The sequence below is a fragment of the Arvicola amphibius genome, chromosome 12 (assembly GCF_903992535.2).
Source record: "Arvicola amphibius chromosome 12, mArvAmp1.2, whole genome shotgun sequence".
NCBI classification, from domain to species: domain Eukaryota; kingdom Metazoa; phylum Chordata; class Mammalia; order Rodentia; family Cricetidae; genus Arvicola; species Arvicola amphibius.
The window spans coordinates 76,933,085-76,955,797 of record NC_052058.2 but is presented as its reverse complement, the minus strand read 5'-3'; the positions used below and the strand labels follow the sequence as shown (position 1 = coordinate 76,955,797).

General features: G+C 41.2%; 2 protein-coding genes across 6 annotated transcripts in view; one reads left to right on the top strand and one right to left on the bottom strand.

The window, feature by feature from the left end:
- Positions 1-1,751: 1,751 nt before the first annotated feature.
- Ro60 (Ro60, Y RNA binding protein) lies at positions 1,752-21,165 on the bottom strand. 2 transcript variants are annotated; one of them, XM_038348867.1, is made up of 9 exons: positions 21,039-21,165; positions 12,079-12,679; positions 9,375-9,595; positions 8,167-8,313; positions 7,809-7,946; positions 6,271-6,387; positions 4,813-4,926; positions 4,410-4,556; positions 1,752-1,912 (listed from the first exon to the last, which is right to left on the bottom strand). In XM_038348867.1, the coding sequence occupies exons 2-9, from the start codon at positions 12,656-12,658 to the stop codon at positions 1,760-1,762; spliced, it is 1,617 nt and encodes a 538-aa protein (XP_038204795.1). In that variant the 5' UTR covers positions 12,659-12,679; positions 21,039-21,165; the 3' UTR covers positions 1,752-1,759. The 2 variants fall into 2 exon arrangements, with proteins under 2 accessions (XP_038204795.1, XP_038204796.1); XM_038348868.1 differs by lacking the exon at positions 21,039-21,165 and having other exon boundaries at positions 12,079-12,268; positions 12,532-12,640.
- A 232-nt stretch (positions 21,166-21,397) lies between these two features.
- Uchl5 (ubiquitin C-terminal hydrolase L5) overlaps positions 21,398-22,713 on the top strand; it is a 48,448-nt gene continuing 47,132 nt past the window's right edge. For all 4 annotated transcript variants that reach the window (XR_005287721.2, XM_038349745.2, XM_038349744.2 and 1 more), the window contains exon 1: positions 21,398-21,615. Coding sequence is in view for 3 of the 4 variants with exons in the window: in XM_038349745.2 (XP_038205673.1) it covers positions 21,540-21,615 (76 nt within the window). In the remaining variant the exon portion in view is untranslated. The remainder of the gene's footprint in view (positions 21,616-22,713) is intronic.

Sequence of the window (22,713 nt, the reverse complement as noted above, 5' to 3'; positions counted from 1 at the left end):
AATTCAGTTTGAATATGAAACTTTAATGTATCAAAAGTAAAGATGTGAAATTCCCCATGTGACCAGGGTTAAAGCCAGAACAGCATTAGAAGCCATGGCGTTTAGAGGGGAAGGTAATACTTACTATCTTTGCTAACCACACTGGACAACTGTTACTGGCTTGGAAGAATACCTACAGGGGGTGGGAGGCTGGCGGAGAAATAAAGAACAGCTACATATTCAACCTCACTAATATAGGAAATCTATTGGAAGGGAACATTTTTCTATTCTCAGAGCCTAATTTTCTCAGGAAAAAGAACATGTATACACAAATTTTCACAATAGCAAAGACACTTTCCTCCCAAAATGAAAAACTTTACCCTCTAAATACATAAGGTTATATAACCTACACTTTCTAGTTTTGACTTTTCATATAAAGTGGGAGGGTTTTATAAGCCCTCACTCAGTAAACCTTCAATATTTAAAGAATACATAAAAAATTAAAGTTTTAGTATAAACTACCTTAGCTACCATTCCAAAATCGAGAGAACTGCTGCTAGCCTTTCAATAGGCCATTTTCATGCTAAACCTCCCAATGAAAACGTGACTGCTCAAGAAAAGAATGTATGTTAGTATGGAGAAAAAGAAGTTTAAGTTACACAAAACACGTTTTTAGATTTCCTACACAGACTGACTGGTTGATAGCTGCCTACTCTAAAATTGTCTTTGAACTTGAAGGGTCTAGCTTGCTTTATTATTTCTCTACTTTCTATACTTTCTATATTTCTATCCCATAAGAAATAAGACACAAGATGAGTAGTGGACACAAATGGAAAAGACTACAGATAAACTTATTAGAAAAATATAAAAAGTAGTCCAAGGTATTTTAGAGGTATGGGAAGAGTTTAACAGTTGAGATTTTAATTGTTATACTACCAGGGTTATGGACGGGGGACTTAAACACGGAAACACTTTGTTTCCACAATGAAGATGAAAACAGGAAAGTGGTAAGTATGAGACACTGTTGATGCTCAGAGGGAATCATTAAGTGTGTCTTCGCTTACGGCAGTAAATACAAAAACACAATCAACTTCCTCCGCTTACACGAACTCAACAAGTCCCTTAGGGATGGCCATCATGTTAAATGGCAACAAAGTCTAGCAAGTACAAAAAAACACCTGAAATAAAACACCCTTTTCATTGAATAAGAAAGCTGTTGTTCATACGATCTTAGAAAACTCTGGATTTGTAAAACTCATTCGTAATTTAGTTGTACCAAGTGTCTTAGTATTTTTTTTAAACCCCTTTGTATAAAGTTTACCCTGTGAGGTTCATTTCCATCACAGTCACATGGTCTAGTGCACTTCAGAGTATTTGGACAGTATCAAAACTGTCCATTTCTAATGAAAACATTTAAGAAAACAAGCACTTCTTAAACAAGTGACATGTGAGGCTACTTATACTTTTGCATCTTAGCTGCTGAAAGTACAAATGAGTGATTCACTGGAGTAAAACATGACGATTTTACAGTGTCTATTAAAAAGAAGTTCTCTAAGAGAAAGCTACAGTATCCTGGAGACTTTTCAAGAGCTACTGAGTACATGCACCTTTGGGCTCAACATGATTTTCCTTCCTTCCTTCCCTCTTTTCCTGCTCTTGGCAAAGTCCATTTCCATCACGTACACTCTGATGACACTTCTCACTACTGCATTTAGCTGGGAAGTAGCTGTAACTTTTCCGTGAAGCCCACTACAGCAGTGAACCCCTCAGGTAATTATGGTTAAATTACATCCAATGTAAAATTTCGAATTACATCCAGAGTCGAAGTATCAAAGCCGCACATATCCAACATGCCTCTATCGTCTGGGTCTGCGATGGTAAAATCATTTGATGTCATCCCACAAACAATCAATTTAGCAGGAATATCCATTTTCTGTATGAAAAATATAGGGAAAAGCAAATACATATATAATTATATGCAAGAAAAACAAAAAATTAAGACCTTCTTTTGTCAGGCTGGTCTAGAACTCACAACCATAGTCCACCCTACCTAATTCTGAGATTGCAGTGTGTACCACCAAGTCCAGCTTACAATTTTGATATATACAATAAATCTTACCCTCCAGAACTACAGTTCTGCCCCATTCTCTCTCTGATCTTCTCCGTCTCCCACCTGTTTCTCTCCCTTCTTCTTACCTATCTTTTGTGCTATGGATCAAACCAGGACCTTGAGTATAATAGATAAGCTTTCTACTACTGAGCTATAATCCCAGTGTCTTGATATGTAGTTAAGATCACAATAACTAATTATTAAGGAAGAAACAATCAAGGTTCATTTTGTCAGGTACTATAACAAACCTATGAAAAAATATATTATTTATTTATTTATTATGTACACAATATTCTGTCTGTATGTATGCCTGCAGGCCAGAAGAGGGTACCAGACCTCATTACAGATGGTTGTGAGTCACCATGTGGTTGCTGGGAATTAAACTCAGGACCTTTGGAAGAGCAGGCAATGCTCTTAACCTCTGAGCCATCTCTCCAGTCCTGAAAAAATATACTTAAAGACTTTGTTTTCATAAACTTTCCTTGAGAGAGGATTTCACATATCCCAGGCTGACCACAAACTATATAGCTGAGGATGACCCTTCTCCCTCTATCTTTCAAATGCAATGACTATAGGCATGTATCACCATCCCGAGTTTTATGCAGTGCTAGGGATTGAGTTTTCCTGTATGGTAGACAACTACTCTACCAATGGAGATACATATCCAGCTCTTACTTATTTATATATTGTGACAAGATCTCACTATATATGTAGCACAGGCTAGTCTCGAACTCCTTATATAGCTTAGACTGGCCTCAGACTCTTTTGTTTAAAGACTTTATTTTTAATGTGTTTATGTGTGATGCAGGTGGTTGTAGACTCATCAGATCTCTTGGACCTGGAGTTATTGGCAGTTATGAACCTCCCAACATAGGTGTTGAGAAATGAATTCAAATTCTCTGCAAGTGCAGTGTGTGCTCTTAGTTACTGAGTCACCTCTCTAGTCCCTTGCCTTCATTTCTTGAGTACTAGGATTACATGCTAAGTCACCATACCCAGTTCTGATGATAAATTTATTTTGGACACAAGGTAAAACTGTTACCAACTCTAAGATGTATGGACCATTATCTACTATGACATTTTATCAGTTAACTAATTTGTGCAGAATCCACAGTTAGCAGAAGAGACTTAGGACTAATATTTATTTTGTAAAATATTTATTGAAGATGTGTTACAATTGTTTATGCTGTGGAATATTTGTTTAATGATGCAAAGATGTGTTGCATTCTTTTATGTTGCATTTGTTTAACTCTGTGAAGCTGTGTAACGTTGTCTGCCTAAGACACCTGATTCTAATAAAGAGCTGAATGGCTGGTAGCTAGGCAGGAGAGAGAAACAGGAGGGGCTGGAAGGCAGAGAGAATAAACTGGAGGAGAAATCAGGAAAGAAGATCAGGGAGCAAAAGGAGGGGAGGAGGACTCCAGGAGCCAGTCACCCAGCTACACAGCAAACCACAGAATAAGAAGTAAAGAAAGGTAAATAATATATAGTAAGGTAAAAGCCAAGAGGCAAAAGATAGACAAATTAATTTCAGAAAAGCTAGCTAGAAATAAGCCAGGCTAAGGCCAGGCATTCATAATAGGAAACACTAAGCCTCTGTGTCATTATGAAGGAGCTGAGTGGCGGACCCCCTCAAAGAGTAAAACAACCAACAACATATCCAAAGCGCTTTTAAGTGCAAATACTATTTCCTACGTTATGGCACTCAAAAGCAAAGCACTCATGGGAAACCTGAAGTCTACTGATGGGGTTTGACTCAGCAGATGTCTGATGGGGTCGGCGATTTACATTTCTAACATGAACACCGAATGATGCTTAGCTTGTGGGAAAATTATGTTGTGAGAACCAGTATTTTTCACAGCAGGTTCTGCTTATCCTTCTAGCCATGTGAGCCACATGTTCATGCTTAATAGCCTAGTGACCAACGTCCACCAAAAAGGACACAATAGTAACAGAACATTTTTGTCAAGGAGAATGTCAATTAAGATATATCCATGAAATTTAGAAGACAGACTGAAAAGCGTACTGTAACTTTATGTAGTTCTTTAAACTCACAAATGATAATTTAATTTTTCAAGGAATGCAATGTATCATTAACAATATTAGCTGCAGTCAGATACTTATTTGGTCATTATCAAAGCTGCTGGCAAAGGGCATTCTTATTACTATTTAGCACTGGAAATGGGTGATGTATGTGTAGTCCCTACCTTTTTACTTCAAGTACTGCTGAGCCCATCTGCCACTGGCTTTCCTACACAAATGAAGAGAACGTACTCAAAAGGAAGGAAGTATGGTTTGTCTGCACAGGTTTGTGCTTTACCTTTCGGTACTCCCTCAGGGCAGCAGCAGGAGACACCTGTCCTGAGTAGGTCTCATTATCAGTGAAGACAATGAAGACATCAGCAGCTGTGTTTGTCTTCTGGGCCCAAATCATTGGAAGAGAGCAATCGGTGCTACCTGCTGGGACCTATCTCAGGGAAAGAAAGACAATAAAATAAAATTACCTCAAAGTCTATCTAGCATACGTCTCAAATGAATACACAGAAGCTCTAATTTTTAGAGCACCATATTATGTAAAACCAGTATCAAGGCTTCGCCACGCCTGCACATAGATATTTTTGGTTGTGCTTGCTATGGGAAGTTAGAACAATTCCTTCCTACAGATATTATGCATACCCCAAATTAAAAAAAATATAGGTCATATAAATAAAACAGTATCTTACTTTAGTCATAGCTGTTAAAACCTGCTGCAAGGTCATGTCTGAAGTCACAGGAAACGGTACCATATCACAGGCAAAAGCAACTACTGAAGACTCTTTTTCTGTTTGTGTGACCAGCTGTAAAATGCAATGTAACACTTTTCAGCATACTGACATAATTACAGTCTCTTAAAGGCTTATAAAACTTCATCTCTGAAAGAAACACTATGGGGCTTATTATTCCTGAACTTGAATATTTGTGTTTCAGAATACAGAGTCACGGCACTGTTGATGTCTGGTGAGATGGCTCAGTGGGCAGAGGTGTTAGCTGTCGACAATCAGAATTCAGTCACTGGAATCCACGTGGTGGAAGGACAGAATGACTCTTATGAGTTATACTCTGAGGGTCTGTCTCCCCAGGGGCCAATGCACTCCATAAATGAAAACAAATAAAAAGTATGACTCAAAAACTCTCTGAGAAACTGGTATTTACAGCACCCTCTAAGGCGAATAAACAAACATAAGCTTCTCATTTTACTAAATTAGGAATAAAGGCACAGAAGTGAAGGGGGCTTTCTTGCCACGTAGTGATGGAAGCATGATTGAGAACTGAACTGCCTAGTACCCGTCAATAGTTTGCACTTTTAACATGTTTTCCTCCCTCCCTTCCTTCCTCATTGTCCCCACCCTTTCTTTGTGTAGCCTTGGTAGTCTGGGAACTCACTCCCTGGACCAGGTTGGCCTCAAACTCACAGAGATCCGCCTGCCTCTGCCAAAATCTCTGGGATTAAAGGTGTGTAGCACCTCTGCCCCGCTAAACATATTTTTTCTAATTATCATCTACTTTTTTTTCTTTTCTTTTCTTTTTTTTTTTTTTTTTTTTTTTTGGTTTTTCGAGACAGGGTTTCTCTGCAGCTCTTTTAGAGCCTGTCCTGGAACTAGCTCTTGTAGACCAGGCTGGCCTCGAACTCACAGAGATCCGCCTGCCTCTGCCTCCCGAGTGCTGGGATTAAAGGCGTGCGCCACCACCGCCCGGCTTATTATCTACTTTTACAAATACTAGTAACATTTAATCTTGCTATAAAATTTGGCAGCTCAATTCTGATTGTTCCTTACACATGCATTTTGAGCATAACTGAAACGTTGTCTTTAGATATAAAATGGTAAACATTACATAAATGGACTGATAAAGTAAGTGAAAAACAACTCTTTTTTGTTCTGTTTTTGTTTTATTTTATGTGCACTTGTGTTTTGTCTGAATGTATATCTGTTCTGAGGGTGTCTGATTCCTTGGTACTGTAGTTACAGACAACTGTGAGTTGCTATGTGGATGCTGGGAATTGAACTTGGATCCTTTGGAAGTGTAGCCAGTGCTCTTAACTGCTAAGCCATCTCTCCAGCTCTGAAAAACTAATTCTTGATAATGTTCACCTTTAAACACATTTTTGGGGTGGGAATGCTAAATCGTTTTGGGGGTCTTACCATGCACATTGCTGCAGCAACAGTACTAGCAGTGAGTATACTCCCCAAAACTCTCTGGTTCATAGAAGCACTGACATCAACAGCCAGCAGGAAACGCTTCCCAGTCGGCTCAACTGTCTAAAAGGCAAACAAAGTAGTCACAACAAAGGCAGAGTAAGCAGGAAAAAAAAATCGTATTTCTTCATCTTCCATTCAAAAGGGTCCCAGAGGAAAGGCCTGGTTTTTTGATATCTAAGTTAAATGCCTATTATTTTTAAAACTCTACCTCTTATTAACTGGTAAAATGAAGAAAACAATGTAAACCATTTAATTTTACTTGAAGAAGCTATGGTCCTAGTTTGAAAGACTTTTCTCAATGAAGTAACATGGAAACATCTAAGATTTATTTTATTTTTTTTTACTGTGGAAAAAGATAAATAACATTATAAACAATAATGTTTAGCCACTTTTAAGGGCATAATTCCGTGGCATTAGGTCTACATTTACAGCTTACAAGCACTGCCTCTATTTCTAGATGCTCTTACCATCACAATAGAAACGTCATCCGATTAAGCAGCAACCTTAAGCTTACGCATTCACCTTGAGCAGCCTTGCGCCTTCCAGGCTTTTTCTGGCTCTACAGTGTGTAGTGTGCTTCAGAAAGTGAAACACCTGGGCACCTTTTGGTTCCTTGAATAATGCTGGGATGGACACTAGATACAAATACAAGGTCAAATACCTCTTTTTGGTCTTCTGGGTCTCTGTCTCTCTGTCTCTGTCTCTCTGTCTCTGTCTCTGTCTCTGTCTCTCTCTCTCTCTCTCTCTCTCTCTCTCTCTCTCTCTTTCTCTCGACTGGGTCTCTCTATGCAGTTTTGGCTGTCCTGGAACTTGCTCCATAGACCAGGCCATTCCCCAGGTAACCTCATATTAGAAAAGAAAGAGCAAAAGTATGCTTGCACATCCTGGCCATCTGTCAGGATGGAATGGGTCTACTTGTATGAGCCATATTATTAATGTCAAAAGAACCAAGTAATCACGTCCTGAGTCAGAATGTGTAGCGACACTTACCAACCATTCTGAGCAATGTCCAAACTCTCTGACAAGGTAGAAATAGGCTCACATTTTTGGGCCTCCACAATCCAGAAAATTTTGAAACAAAAAACTTTTAACTTATAGTTCTCATTCCCATTTTGAAAACCTGATTATCAAGACTGATGAGACTCAGCTCCTGATTAGCAATGGAATTTAAAAAGAATACTAAGTTGAAGGAACCCACAGAAATACAAATTCTCAAATTCAGTAAATTATCAATATGACCTTAAAATGTATTAAAATGATCTTGGGATAAGTAGCTGTTATTCAGAGTAACAAGAATTACTCATAAACTTACAACATCAGTTTTGCAGTCAGCTTCATACCAATTAAGAAAAACCCATGCATATACACTTTAAACTAGATAATTAATAATTAATAATAATACTAATATTATTATTAAAATGTGTTTTTACAAAATATATTAATCCATGAGTATTTTTTAAATAAACAAAATAAGCTATTACCTTAAATGTTTTATAAAAAGCGGCATCCAATGCTTGCAAAATTTCTTTATCTGGAGTCCACTTCAGTTTTCCTCTGAGCCCATGGCCTGTTCTGTAGGTTTCTAGTGCAATTAAAACATGAAATGGATGTATACAAGCCTAGAAACAAAACAGACAGAAGGTAGTTGCCAACTTCAAGTTAAAATAACAATTATGAGTCTTCAGAGTTCTCTATTACTATAGGTAATAAAGACACTTACTAAAAAAAGAACAAATATTAAACTTAGATTTAAGAATTAAATGCAACTTGTCATGAGAGAAGTCTTAGTTCACTTGAGAGCCAACTTCTTTAGCTAACCACGTCATGGGCCACACATACCTTTCTGAGCAGTTTTTCATTGCACAGTTTCTCACATACTAAAGATACTTCAGAATTTCCTGGTTCAAGCACGGAATTAGCCGTCATCTTTCCCAGATTCCTCAGGAGTGCAGTAAGGGGCATTTCTTGTAACAAAGCCTTCCATACCTACAGGGGGAAAAAGGGAACAACAGAGGGTGAATAGCATAGCTAGAAATGTAAGAAATTAATGGGAAATGGGTCAGTATAACAGCTAAATCAACCATATTAACAAGATATTCTGTCAAGTTTTTACTTGGGGTTTAAAGAATGCAAATAAAGTGATCAAAGGATTATCAAGTAAGAACTTGAAGGTTTTGTGGAGAAAATACAGGGCTTTTTAAATTTTCAAGGTAGTCTTTTTTTTTTTTGGTAGTATAATAATGTCAGTATCATCCTAACATTCAATTTTTTTTTCTTTTTTTGGTTTGTTTGATCCAGGATTTTTCGGTGTATCAGCTCTGGCTGTCCTGGAATTTGTCTCATAGACTAGCGGGCCTCAAACTCAGAGATCTACCTACCTCTGCCTCCAAGTGCTACGATTAAATGTGGCCCAGCTACACTGAATATTTTTAATAGGTATCACTGTAAAGATATATTTGGGTTCTCTCTCTATATGAGTGTGTGTGTGTGTGTGTGTGTGAGAGAGAGAGAGAGAGACAGAGAGAGAGACAGAGAGAGAGAGAGAGGAGAGACAGAGAAAGAGAGAGAAAATATGAATGAATGAATGAATGTGTGTCTGTGTGAGTGAAAAGGCTGATATTGATGTTGGGAATCGAGAGAGAGAGAGAGAGAGAGAGAGAGAGAGAGAGAGAGAGAGAGAGAGAGAGAGAGAGAGAGAGAGAGAATGAATGAGTGTGTGTGAGTGTGAGTGTGTGTGTGTGTCCTGATGTTGATGCTGGGAATCTTCCTTGCTAGGAAAAGCTTCTAACTTTTCCTTTTGAGGCAGGGTCTCTCAGTCAAACCCAGATCTCCTTGATGTGCGGTCTGGTTGGTCTTGCTAGTTACCTTGCTCTGGGATTCCATCTGTGTTCCTACTGGCATATGAACACTGCTTGGTCCTCCAACGTGTTCATCAAGTGCTCTAAACACTAAGTCCTCTTCCTATCCCCTTCTCTTGTTTTGGAGTGTTGGGGATTGAACCCTAGGTCTGGAACCTGAGGTTTCTCTTTTCAAAGGAACTAACTCACCTCTTTAGACTTCAAGTGGTTTGTGAGCAGATGCTCCCTAACTAACTGGTGCTCTTCGATTAGATGAATGACCTCCAGCTCGTCATTCGTACGCTTCACTTTCTCCACAGCCTCTAGATACTTTAACAGTTTTTCAGTCTCCCCAGAAAGTGCCTTTTCTTTATACAGTTCGTGAACTTCTTTCCAGCCCTTTGTGATATATTTGGTCACAACAGCAAGTCCTTTAACAAGATAAGGAATTGGAAAGGGAAGGAGGATTAGTGAAAACAGAATGAACGTAATCAGCTTAACTAGGAGACAGGAGCTGACTCCCTTAAAGTGGGATGTTATGTTCTGCCGCATAACAAACACATTTAAGCAAACGAAGTGAGTTTTTTTAAAATACACCTTTACCGTCTACACATGTGGTGGTGGAGGAATCTGTCTATAGCTTAAACAAATTGTACTAAGAGGCACTTTTGAGATACTGAAATTTTAAACTTTGTAGATAGTCTCTATTTCATGTCCATGACCTCACTTAGAGTACAGATCTATTCCAATGATTACCATACTTTTTTGTCTATGCTTCAAGCCCAATATTTAAAAGAAGGAAAAGAACTTGTACATTCCTTTTACATTTTTTTATCAGTAAAAAGAGGTTTGGAGTGAGAAAAATCTATGCCTACAGTTTGCTTCTCGTAATATCTTTTGCTGAAAACACCTTTTGTGTTTGAAAAGACTAAACTTTGGTCAGACCATGAAACTGGTTTCATACACCTTGAGATCATTTAAAACTATTTACTTAACCTTCTAGTCTACTGTGTACTGGTTTAAGTTCAACCTGCCTTCAGAAAACAACGTAACCAGACTTATTATGCCTTGGATTTCCCATGTAATCAGCCAGCTTTTACATCCTAAGCAAATCTTAAAGTATGTACTCTTCCATGCCTCTGACCCAGATTAATGTATTTATGTGTGTGTGTGTGGTGGTAATTATATAGGTTAAAAGCAACTTAAAATAACAAGTATCTATGAAATGTTGGAAGCAACATATGGATATAGGTTGATAAGTAACATCCGTGCTGGTTTTAAGAGCTATTTTGGGGGCTGGAGAGATGGCTCAGCGTTTAAGAGCATTGCCTGCTCTTCCAAAGGTCCTAAGTTCAATTCCCAGCAACCACATGGTGGCTCACAACCATCTGTAATGAGGTCTGGTGCCCTCTTCTGGCCTTCAGGCATACATGCAGAGAGAATATTGTATACATAATAAATAAATAAATAAATAAATAAATAAATAAATATTAAAAAAAAAAAGAGCTATTTTGGTTCAGTAAAGGAACTTTTTCCCTTGTAAACTGTGTTAAAGATTTTTACAGCAAAGTATTCCTCATGCCTTTTCCAGACCAGTTTTCTGTGCTGTTCTACAAATACAGAGCAAATCCCTTTGTCAGGACAGGCAACAGTACCAGATTAGAGACAAACTACAGACAACAGATAGGCCACAGACCACAAAGAAGTGGAGAATTCAAATTTGGGCTCATTCTTGGTCTAAACTACTCCAACAGGGAGTATATTATTTTTCATTCCTTAATGCACATTTCTGATAAACTGTGATCGATCTTTCTACCTCTTAATCTCCAAATCTGTAAAGGGTAGAGATTAATAAATTCAGGTGAAACACAGAAACAGGTCATGGTGATCTGAAAACCATGGCCAGAGAGCCATGGTAAAAGACATGGCCAGAGAGCATCAACTGACACGCACTGGTTTAGTGGTTCCAAAACAAACAACCCCACCCATCCCCAAACAAACCAAAAACCAACAACCAACCAACCAACTAACCAAACAACAACAACAACAACAACAGCAATAAAACCTTTCCAGAAGTTTTGACCAGGCCTCTTAACACAGGCCTCTAATTCTAGCTTCTCAGAGGTCGAGGCAGGGGGATCGTAAGTTCAAGGCTAGCCTGGACAATTTAGTGAGACCTTGCTTCAAAATAAAAAGCCTGGAGTGTGGGAGATATAGCTCAGTGATAGAGCTGTACACCTCATATGTGTATAGCTTACGTCTAATCTTGGAAGGTCAAGATGAATAAATGAGCAATAAAGAATAATAAGAGGGTTGAGAATACAGTTCGGTGCTTCATGGAGTACTTGCCTACCATGTGCGAGGCCTCAGGCTCAACCCTAGCACCATGGTCAGCTCATCTGGAGGCTGGTCAGAATACAGATTTATATATCACATCTTCTGATTTTTTAATATACTGACAAAACTTAGTTTTTCTTAAAATATTTTATAGGCTAAATAAAACATATCTCTAAGTAAAGCTGAAAAAGCCTATGTGCTATTTTTGAACTCTAATTTAGAAATTTGATCAAAAGTTAGTATTAACATGCAGGAATTTCTACAGTATTGTAACTTGCTATCTTACAGATTTATGACAAAGCTGTCTTAAATGATTCACCTAGAAGCATCTTCTATGTTGTTTTTCCAATAAAAATAAAAATTCCTTAAACCTAAATATTAAAAACTTAAAAGTATAAAATCAGCATGTTCAAACTTTGATTTGGCAGGTCTTTTGTTTCAAACTGATTTTAAATATGTCTGCATTAATTAAGCAACATTATGTTTTGTGAATGAAAGCTAATTCTAGAAAATGAATGAAATTTTGCTACTTATTAACCACCTATGTCTGCTACCCATTAGGGAATCTTATGCTTACCTTCGCTGGAAGGTTTAAGATGTGACAGTCTTAAGAGATCTTTGTGAGACCAGCCATTCCTTTGCTTATACTTTGTAACTGCCAGAGCGATGGCCATGCCACCTTTCTCATTGTACCAGTCTGCAACGGCCTTCCGGAGGGCACGCCCCCACATTCCACACTTCATGCTTTCCTTCAGATCTTTCTTAAACTGGATGAAAGTGAAGAGATGGGTTGGAATGCGACAAACTTCGGGAACAGCTTTAAAGGCTGCCTGTTTGGTCTTTGTGTCTGAACACTGGGAACAAATGGCAAGCGCAAACAGCAAGGGCTCCTGTTTCGCACTCCTGCCTTCCTGACTAAATGACCTGATTTCCTGTATCACTTCACCTCCTCTGCCATCTTCAATCAATCTTACTAAGGCTTCGGCATTTTCGAGACCCAGCTTCTGTTCTTTGATATAGTAAGTACCACCTTCAGAACCAAAACATAAGAAGCGGTGCAGCCGGTTCATGTCTGTGACCTGCCATATGTATCCGCCCTCCGAGTTGGCCACTTGACTATCACTCAGTGGCTGCAACTGGTTTGCAGATTCTTCCATCTTCCTTGTCCTTTGGGAAATCTATCAAAAAGACAAAGTGCAATTACAGTTAAATGGATTTAGTACATTTTATAAAGGCAAACAATAGTAAATCTCTGCTTATTGAAATGTTTTGAGCTTTTTAAAATTTCAAAACATCTTTTGAACTCAGAAAGTTTTTCTCAGTAAAACATCACCAAAAATGTCATGAAAAATTAGAAAAGGCAGAAATAGAAAAAAAAAACACTCAAAATCACATGTGACCATCCAATACTGACTTAGAGTAAGACCTTGCTTATGATTTAAAACTTTTATTATCTACTCATATTTTTATAACCTAGAGAAATCCCAATTTTTCAACAACAGTAGCAAGTAGTATAACGATCACAAATAACTAATTTTAAGATACAATATATTATGTCTAACTAATTATACAATATATAATACAGTGTTACACATGAATTACACCACTTATTAATGAAGTAGGTCAGTGTGAGAGCTAAGGTCCAGATAAGGACAAAACGGGAGCAACTATAGACATCAGCTCCCTAAAGAAAAAAAATCAGCTCCCTAAATAACTGTGCATTTCTGGTCTCCATTCTAACATCTGCCTTCACAAGAGACTACAGGGAAGAGGATTCCAGGGAAATAATGTCTGGCAATGTCCAGTGCTTGGAGATCATCATCTAAATAAGATAATGATGGGAATGGCTATTGCAGTGGCTTGGAAAAGAGAGATGACTAGCCAATCCAAGTGCAGCAAAGTGACAGAAGGAGGCTGAGCCAGTGAGAACAGGAGACAATGCTCTTTTCCTTCCTTCCTTCCCCCCACAGGGTTTCTCTATGTAGCTTTGTTTGGAGCCTGTCCTGGAACTCACTTTGTAGACCAGGCTCGAACTTGATGGAGAGTTCTATGTGTTAATTTCATTGGTTAATAAAGAAACTGCCTCGGGCCTTTAATAGGACAGAAAATTAGGTAGGCGGAGTAGACAGAACAGAATGCTGGGTAGAAGGCAGTGAGGCAGACAGTTAAGGCAGTCACCATAAGCAGTAGCCATGCTTTTCTCCAAGACAGAGGCAGGTTAAGGTCTCTCCTGGTAAGACACCACCTCGTGGTGCTACACAGATTACTAAATATGGGTTAAAGCAAGATGTGAGAATTAGATAATAAGAGGCTGAAACTAATGGGTCAGGCAGTGTTTAAATGAATACAGCTTCCGTGTAATTATTTCAGGTATAAAGCTAGCCGGGTGACGGGACGCAGCCCGCCATTCCATCTACAGGAACTCAGAGATCCACCTGCCTTTGCCTCCCAAGTGCTGGGATTAAAGACATGTGCCACCACTGCCTGGCTCAGATCTGCTCTCTTTACAGAAGCATGGTTCTGAGCTATAAAGGAAGGCAGGACAAAAACTGCGACCTAGAAGAAAACTTTCCTGCAGTCTTCAGGAGTGTGCTACTGAGGGTGGCGTTGAGTCAACCTGGAGAATGGGCGACAACAGAGAGAGGATAACTGAGCAAGCGAGACTCCTAAAAGAACAGGACAGAAAAGGTTACTGAGTTTGAAATTGGTCCGGGGTGACAAAATAGAGACACTGCCTTTTCTGAGGGAGTGAGATGTGCTAAGAAAGAGAGCGAAGCAAGATGAAAAATGAAGAAAGTCCCATCTGGCGGAACATGCAGCGTTTCCCATAGGTGGGGAAGCCAGGTAGCCTGAGGACCTAGGGTATCACACAGCAAACAATGGTGTAGGGATACATGCATAAGGGGATGGGAGAGTCTTACATTATGAATGAGACCGAGGGGACAGTGATTAAAATTTACATTAGAAATATCAGAGTCAAGATTTCAAATTAAACCTCAAAGCTGCTTATGTTAGGGCAAGTGTAGGGTATGCCTTATGTAGTTGTAGAGAAAGTGACCACATCAGGAATTAGAGAGGGCTTTAGAGTTATAGAAGACAGGCTGAAATTCCTGACACTTAAAGTCTCCGAATGAAATGAAATTTATGCCCTGACACTGAACCTTGCATGGGCAGCCATATATGGCAGTTTTGTTGAATTTGTCCATATTGGGTTTCATGGTCTAAGTTAATGAGGACGACTGGCTAGGTCTCAGATCTCATTATAGTTCATTGTGATCCACCATGTGGTTGCGGGGAATTGAACCCAAGACCTTTGGAAGAGCAGGCAGGGCTCTTAAGTGCGGAGCCATCTCTCCATCCTGCTTAATGCCCCTAGTTTGCCAAAATCTTATAAGGCGGGAGAACATTTCCAGCGACTTGCAACTTCAAAGAGAAACCCTTATCATTTGATCTTTACGACACATTTATCATTACTAGACTTTTCTTGGCTTTCACAGAAATACGGTGATGGTGCTCCAGCCTGTCTATCCCAGCCTATTCACATGTGTTAGCAGAGTAACACTGACATGACATTTAACATTGTTATTTTACTATTTCTGTTTTCCTCTCCCAAGGTTCAAATGGTGATTTAAAGATCTGAGCCCAAATTTCAAAGCACATCTTTCTCATTCTTTTCATTCTATTATTCATCCCAAGCATATCTATCTATACATTACTGGCTCCTAGGAGAGCAAGGACTGGATTTTATGTTAAAATATTTCTTCTACATCTATGACGTCGCAGCTAAGTAAGGTGCAATACATATTAAAAGAAATCTAAATAGCATCAAAATTGATTTTATGAATTATTTGCTTAATGGAAGTAATGCAAAATGGATTTTCTTTTCTGTAATTCACTTCTTTTGAAAAGGCCTCAATGATGAAAAATTTACTATAATTCTTTATGATAAATCCTGCCCCTCTCTCTCTCTCTCTCTCTCTCTCTCTCTCTCTCTCTCTCTCTCTCTCTCTCTCTCTGTGTGTGTGTGTGTGTGTGTGTGTTTGTTTGGTTTTGTTTTTCCAGACAGGGTTTCTCTACGTAGCCCTGGCTGGCCTGGAACTCACACACCAGACCTGTCTTGAACTCAGAGATCTGCTTGCCTCTGCCTCCCGATTGCTGGGATTAAAGGCATACGCTATTATTGCCTAGTTATAAATGTATTAATGTATTATATGTAGGAAATACAATCAAGAAGAAAAGGCACAGTAGTAAGAACTGGGCAAAAATGTCAAGATAAAACAGTATTCTCTGTTATGTTTTCCCGTGGTCTCTCTGACCAGGCTGGCCTCGTACATGCAATCCTTTTGCTTTGGCCTCTCATGTACTGTGATTACAGGTGTTTGTCACCAAACTTTAAATGTAAATACAACTTATGAGCAATTAGCAAATTGGCTTATTTTTCATTTTAAGCTTCACTTACTTAGTATTTAGATCTAAATTATGTCTTTGGAATAATTTAAAATTTAAAAGCTACAACAATTACCCATACAGTTACTATTACAAAACCCAAAAGAGTCTTTGCTAATGCCCATATTCTAACCTGTCTTTCTGAGTATCTTTTTTCTTTGTGTGTGTGTGTGTGTGTGTGTGTGTGTGTGTGTGTGTGTGTGTGTGCAAGCTTGGTGACATTGGATGTTGTGAAAGGAAAAGAAAATTCCTAGAAAAAAGCTCTCTCTCTCTCTCTCCATGTGTGTGTGTGTGTGTGCGCGCGCGCATAAAGGCTGATGAACTGATTAAGACCCTGGATAGCCCAAACAATCCTGAGAAAAAAGAACAATTTTGAAAGGCTTACCATTCAAGACTTGAATATATATTACAGAACCACAGTAATAAAATAAAAATGGTAACTTTTTTTAAAAAAGGTACCAACTTAAAATAATAACTTTTTAAAATATTTATTTATTTATTTATTATGTATACAATATTCTGTCTGTGTATATGCCTGAAGGCCAGAAGAGGGCACCAGACCCCATTACAGACGGTTGTGAGCCACAATGTGGTTGCTGGGAATTGAACTCAGGACCTTTGGAAAAGCAGGCAGTGCTCTTAACCTCTGAGTCATCTCTCCAGCCCTTAAAATAATAACTTTAAAAAAAAAGAAAAAAAGACCTAAATATGACACTTAACTACGGCCTTATAATATTAGACAAAGATGTTAATAACATATACTGGAGAAAAGACAGCATCTTCAGCAAAGAATACTGAGAAAACTAAATATTCACATGCAGAAGAATGAAATCACCAAACAGATCAAAGACCTAAGTCTGAAACCTAAATGTGAAAAAGGGTGATGGTGGTTGGGACCGTGGGGAGGGAGGGCAACACAGAAGGAGAGGAAGGAAGGAGGGTAAAATAACATATGGATATCTGAAAAAGTCATAAGAAGTCATATTATTATCTATTTACCTAAAATTAGATACAATACATGTAAGTCTGTGTATACATAAATAGTTTAAATAAAATTTATCTACTTGGGCCGACAATGCTTCCCCTAAGACCCAAAGACCATCTAACAAAACCCCCAACACTAGGTATGAGAGTCCCTTTTGAGTTGTTGGTCAGGGTTGTCTAAGAGATTCCCCCCCAAATGACAGGCTATTGCTGTTACCTATAGTTGCCTCCCACAGCTGGAAGGTAAGTCCTTACTGCTTAAGATATCATGTATTTCAGACACGTGACCAAGAGGACCCAAACTGGATCTGTCCTGAAAGCCCCCTCCCTAAGGGCTAGCTTTCATGATACCAGAATGATGTAGGAGGATCTTCTATCTACCTGTTGCTTTCATTGGTAAATTAATAAAGAAAACTGCTTGGCCTGATAGGTTAGAACATAGGTAGGCGGGGAAGACAGAACAGAATTGTGGGTGAAAGAGAGTGTCGGGCAGATGCCATACTTCTCCTACCCAAGGTGGTTAGACTCATGCCGGTAAGCCACAGTCAAGTGGCGATATACATTAATAGAAATGGGTTAATTAAGATGTGAGAGTTAGCCAGTAAGAGGCTAGAGCTAATGGGCCAGGCAGTGTTTAAATGAATACAATTTGTGTGTTGTTTTTTCGGGTGTAAAGCTAGCTGTGCGGGGAGCAGGGCGGGAGCCAGGTGGGATGAAAAGCAGTCCTGCTCGCCTCATCACTACACCAGAAGTCACCATGCAAGCTTCCAAGAAAGGGAAGCGACTCACAGTACTACCTAGCTACAATGCCTATCTATGAACTACAACGACCAGCATGTCATCAGACAAGACTTACATTGTCTTCTGCAATGTAAGTCAGAGGGTCCGGGCCACATCTGAGCAGAGGTCTCTGAAGAGAACTCCTTCAGGCTGTAGAGCAGGTATTGTGGAATTGCATCTTGGCATCCTGGTGACTAGGTCACCTACAGTACTTCTTTACTTATGTATATATACATTCATATATATAGCAGGATAAAACATTTAAATATAGAGAACTGAATGGTAGTATATTTCAAGCTATATATATATACCATTTCCACCCTAAGCACTGAAACACAGATTACTTTAAAACTGCCAACAATATATGACATGGTGATACAATGCTTACTGATCATTTAAAAAATCCTCTGGAATGTGCCAACTGTTAGGAGTATCTTAGTAATACTGATGAATTGACTCATCCTGACCCCCAAGACAGTTTCAAGATACCCATCAACAAGCAGGAGCTTAGTTTCTTCTTTCTTCAACGGCCTGAAGACCCGGATATTAACCCACAAGCCTATGAACACCTGATTTTTGACAAAGGAGCTAAAAGTACACAATGGAAGAAAGAAAGCATCTTCAACAAATGGTGCTGGCAGAACTGGATGTCAACCTATAGAAGAATGAAAATAGATCCATATCTATCACCATGCACAAAACTCAAGTCCAAATGGATTAAAAATCTCAATATCAATCTGAACACACTGAACCTGATAGAAGAGAAAGTGGGAAAGAGTCTACAACATATGGGCACAGGAGACCACTTCCTACGTATAACCCCAGTAGCACAGACAATTAGGGCAACATTGAATAAATGGGACCTCCTAAAACTGAGAAGCTTCTGTAAAGCAAAGGACACTGTCAATAAGACAAAAAGGCAACCTACTGATTGGGAGAAGATCTTCACCAGCCCCACAACAAACAAAGGTCTGATCTCCAAAATATATAAAGAACTCAAGAAACTAGACTTTACAATGCTAATTAACCCAATTAAAAAATGGGGTACTGATCTGAACAGAGAATTCTCAACTGAAGAAGTTCAAATGGCCAAAAGACACTTAAGGTCATGCTCAACCTCCTTAGCCATCAGGGAAATGCAAATCAAAACAACTTTGAGATACCATCTTACACCTGTCAGATTGGCTAAAATAAAAAACACCAATGATAACCTTTGCTGTAGAGGATGTGGACTAAGGGGAACACTCGTCCATTGCTGGTGGGAATGCAAACTTGTGCAACCACTTTGGAAATCAGTGTGGCGGTTTCTCAGGAAATTCGGGATCAACCTACCCCAGGATCCAGCAATACCACTCCTGGGAATATGCCCAAGAGATGCCCTATAATACTACAAAAGCATTTCCTCAGTTATGTTCATAGCAGCATTATTTGTAATAGCCAGAACCTGGAAACAACCTAGATGCCCTTCAGTGGAAGAATGGATGAAGAAACTGTGGAACATACACATATTAGAGTATTACTCAGCAGTAAAAAACAATGACATCTTGAATTTTGCATGCAAATGGATGGAAATAGAAAACACTATTCTGAGTGAGGTAACCCAGACCCAAAAAGATGAACATGGGATGTACTCACTCATAATCGGTTTCTAGCCATAAATAAAGGACATCAAGCCTATAATTTGTGATACTAGAGGATAAATAAGGTGAACCCAAAGAAAAACATATAGTTATCCTCCTGGATATTGGAAGGAGACAAGATTGCTGGGCAAAAATTGGGAACTTGGGGGTGCAGTGGGATGGGGGCAAGGGGAGATGGGGAGAGACAAGTGAGAAGGGGAGGATTGGGAGAGTTTGGGGGAATGGGACAGTTGGGATGGAGGAAGCGTGGATATGGGAGCAGGGAAGTACATATCTTAATTAATGGAGCCATTTGAGGGTTGGCAAGAGACTGGACTCTAGGGGGGTTCCCAGCTGTCCAAGGAGATATCCCCAGCTTGCTCCTTGAGCAGCTGAGAGGGCGCCTGAACTGGCCTTATACTATAGCCACACTGATGAATATCTTGTATATCACCATAGAACCTTCATCTGGCGTTGGATGGTGATAGAGACAGAGACCCACATTGGATCACTGAACTGAGCTCCCAAGGCCAAATGAGGAGCAGAAGGAGAGAGAACACGAGCAAGGAAGTCAGGGCCATGAGGGGTGCGCCCACCCACTGTGATGGTGGGGATGATCTAATGGGAGCTCACCAAGGCCAGCAGGACTGGGACTGATGGAGCATGTGATCAAACCGGACTCTCTAAACGTGGCTGCCATGGAGGGCTGACTGAGAAGCCAAGGACAATGGCACTTGGTTTTGATTCTACTGCATGCACTGGCTTTGTGGGAACTTGGTCTGTTCGGATCTTCATTTTCCTAGACCTGGATGGAGGGGGGAGGACCTTGGACTTCCCACAGGGCAGGGAACCCTGACTGCTCTTTGGACTGCAGTGGGAGAGGGAGGGAGAATGGGGGGAGGGGGAGGGAAAGGGGAGGAGGTGAAAATTTGTAATAATAATAATAATAATAATAATAATAAAGAAGAAAAGTACTGAGGGTGGTGTCAAGACGTCACCCCATGGTAGTACTCTGAGCAGTACTTTTTCTTCTGGAAGTCAAAAGTCTTCCTTGGAACATGCTTGGAACAGCAGAAATCCTGACAAAATATACTCTTTAAAACCATCTTAACACTACGGCACTCTATAGGAGTCTGATGAAAGAGAATTATTAATTGAAAGTAGCCATTTTTGCTTTAATTCATCAGAACCATCTCAAGTGAAAAACGCTCATTTCTCTGTAAGGCACTGCAGCCCGATATAAGAGCCTCTTATTCCTTTGGACTTCTAGGGCAAATCTTTTAGGATAAAAAATAAACAAATGTTTATTATTTCTCTAAGAGAAATTCGCTTTCCGTCTTCCCACAAAGCTCCTTCTCAAACTCGCAACCGAGACAACGCCTCTGTACCAAAGGCGCAGGAGGAGGGGGAGAAAGTGAAAAGGGCCCCTGGCTCCGCTAGGAGCTCTGCAAGTAGCATAGTCGTCCTGGGTTCCCCAAGACCCCACCCTCGGGAGCAACCGGGCCAGGCCCGATACTTCCCGAAGGGAAACCGGTCCTGCTGCCCAGGGGGTCGGGAGCGTGGAGGCGACGAAGGCTTTGCCTGGCCTCTGCTGCTGGGATGCCGGCGGGACAGAGTGCGCACCGGCCAGACTTCGAGTGCCAGGCAGGATCGCTCGGACCACACCAAACCAGGTTCCCCATCCCACAGCAGGCCTCCAGCGACCCACCTGTGCCTGGAAGTCGGTGCTCAGGACCTGCGGCGCCTAAATGAGAAGCCCTGCGCAGCGCCGGCAAGAGGCGGCGGCAGCGGCGGCCAAAAAGGGCGAGGGCAGCTCCAGGTCCAGGTCGGAGCGAGCCCCGCCCCTTCCTTAGACCCGCCCCGCCTATCGCTCCGCCCCGGCTCCGGAGTGCCAAGGGTCCCGGATGTGCCTCCTGTCGGCGCTCTGAGGCCCCGCCCCTTCTCCCGCCGGGCGGAGGGCGCTCTACGGATGCTGAGAGGCTGAGGCGGCGGAGGAGGAGTTTCGACCTCTCCCGGGCGGCTAGAGCGTCTCCCCGCGCGTCCGTCGCGCGGCAGGTGACGGCGCCCGGAGGCTGTCGGGAAGTAGGCGGGGTGACGTGGGGTTGACGCTCGGCGGCGGGTTTTGCTGAGGTCCGCGGCCGGTGCCAGCCTGGTGCTTGGGGGCTTTGGAGAGCGCGCGGTGGAAGTGGGGCGGCGTGTGGCCGGGGCCATGACGAGCAATGCCGGGGAGTGGTGTCTCATGGAAAGCGACCCCGGGGTCTTCACCGAGCTCATTAAAGGATTCGGTGAGCACCAAGGGGACCGTCCTGGGCCGGGGGTTCCGGGAGGAGGCCCACGGTGGGCCAGGAGGTCACCTGCCGCCCCTCTCCCCCGACGCCCGGCGTCGGAGAAGTGACTTGAGGGACTGGAGTCGGCGTGCTTGGAAAGTAGGGCTGTCCGGGGCAGCCGCGTCTCCGCCGTGATCTTGGGAGCCGCACCACGAGGGAGGGCGAGGATCCCCTCTGCCTTGGCCACGGCTGTCTTCTCCGGACTTGGGACTCGACTTGAATTGACTCGAGCGCCTTCCTTCCCTGTCTCCCTCCCTCATCATCTCCTGCGCGCTTTCTCTTGTCCTTTCCACTGTCCCTTGCCCGCGTGCCGAGCCTCCCTGTCCCCGGTGGGGGTCAGGTGCATCGCTCGGGCCGCCGGGGTGCGTTTTCCAGGGTGGTGTCTGAGGCCCCAGCCGCGCAGGAACTCGAGATGCTAGTTTCTCAAAACAGAACTGTCACCTTTCGCGTATGGGCACCTCTTCCGGACCTCCATGGATGCCGACTCCGCAGCCCTGCACGCTGCGTCCCCGGTTCTTTTGCTCCCTCCTTTTTGGCTTCCGGTGAAGTGAGTTTTCTCGAGGTAGTGCTTTCTCGCCTAGAGGCCACATGCTTACCTCTGAATTTCTTTCCGACTCTTATTTCCTTCCGTACTAGTCAACCAATAGGACATTTTATCCTTACTTCACTTATGTTCCCAGCCTCTTTGGGGTCCCCCCCATTTTAATTTTTTTTCTCAAGTATTGTTTTTAACTGTGTTGTTAAAATTTGTACCGGAGATAGAGCAAACATTAATGCAGATCTTCTCTGTTGTACATGGCTGAATATTTGGATTACCTAGCATATGTTCAACTGTACCTCCGGCATACAGTTAAGGATTGGGAAATTTTAATGAGAATAATTGAATTGCTGCTGGGAAGAACTGAGAACTAAAACTATATTAAGTGTTCTTACATTGAGAGTATACAGAAAGTGTTTTAAGCATATAGATCATGGAAGAGTCAAGCAAAAGTAATCATAATCTGAATGTAGTTTATGGAACAGCTAGCCAAGTCACTAAACTATGGTGTAATGAAT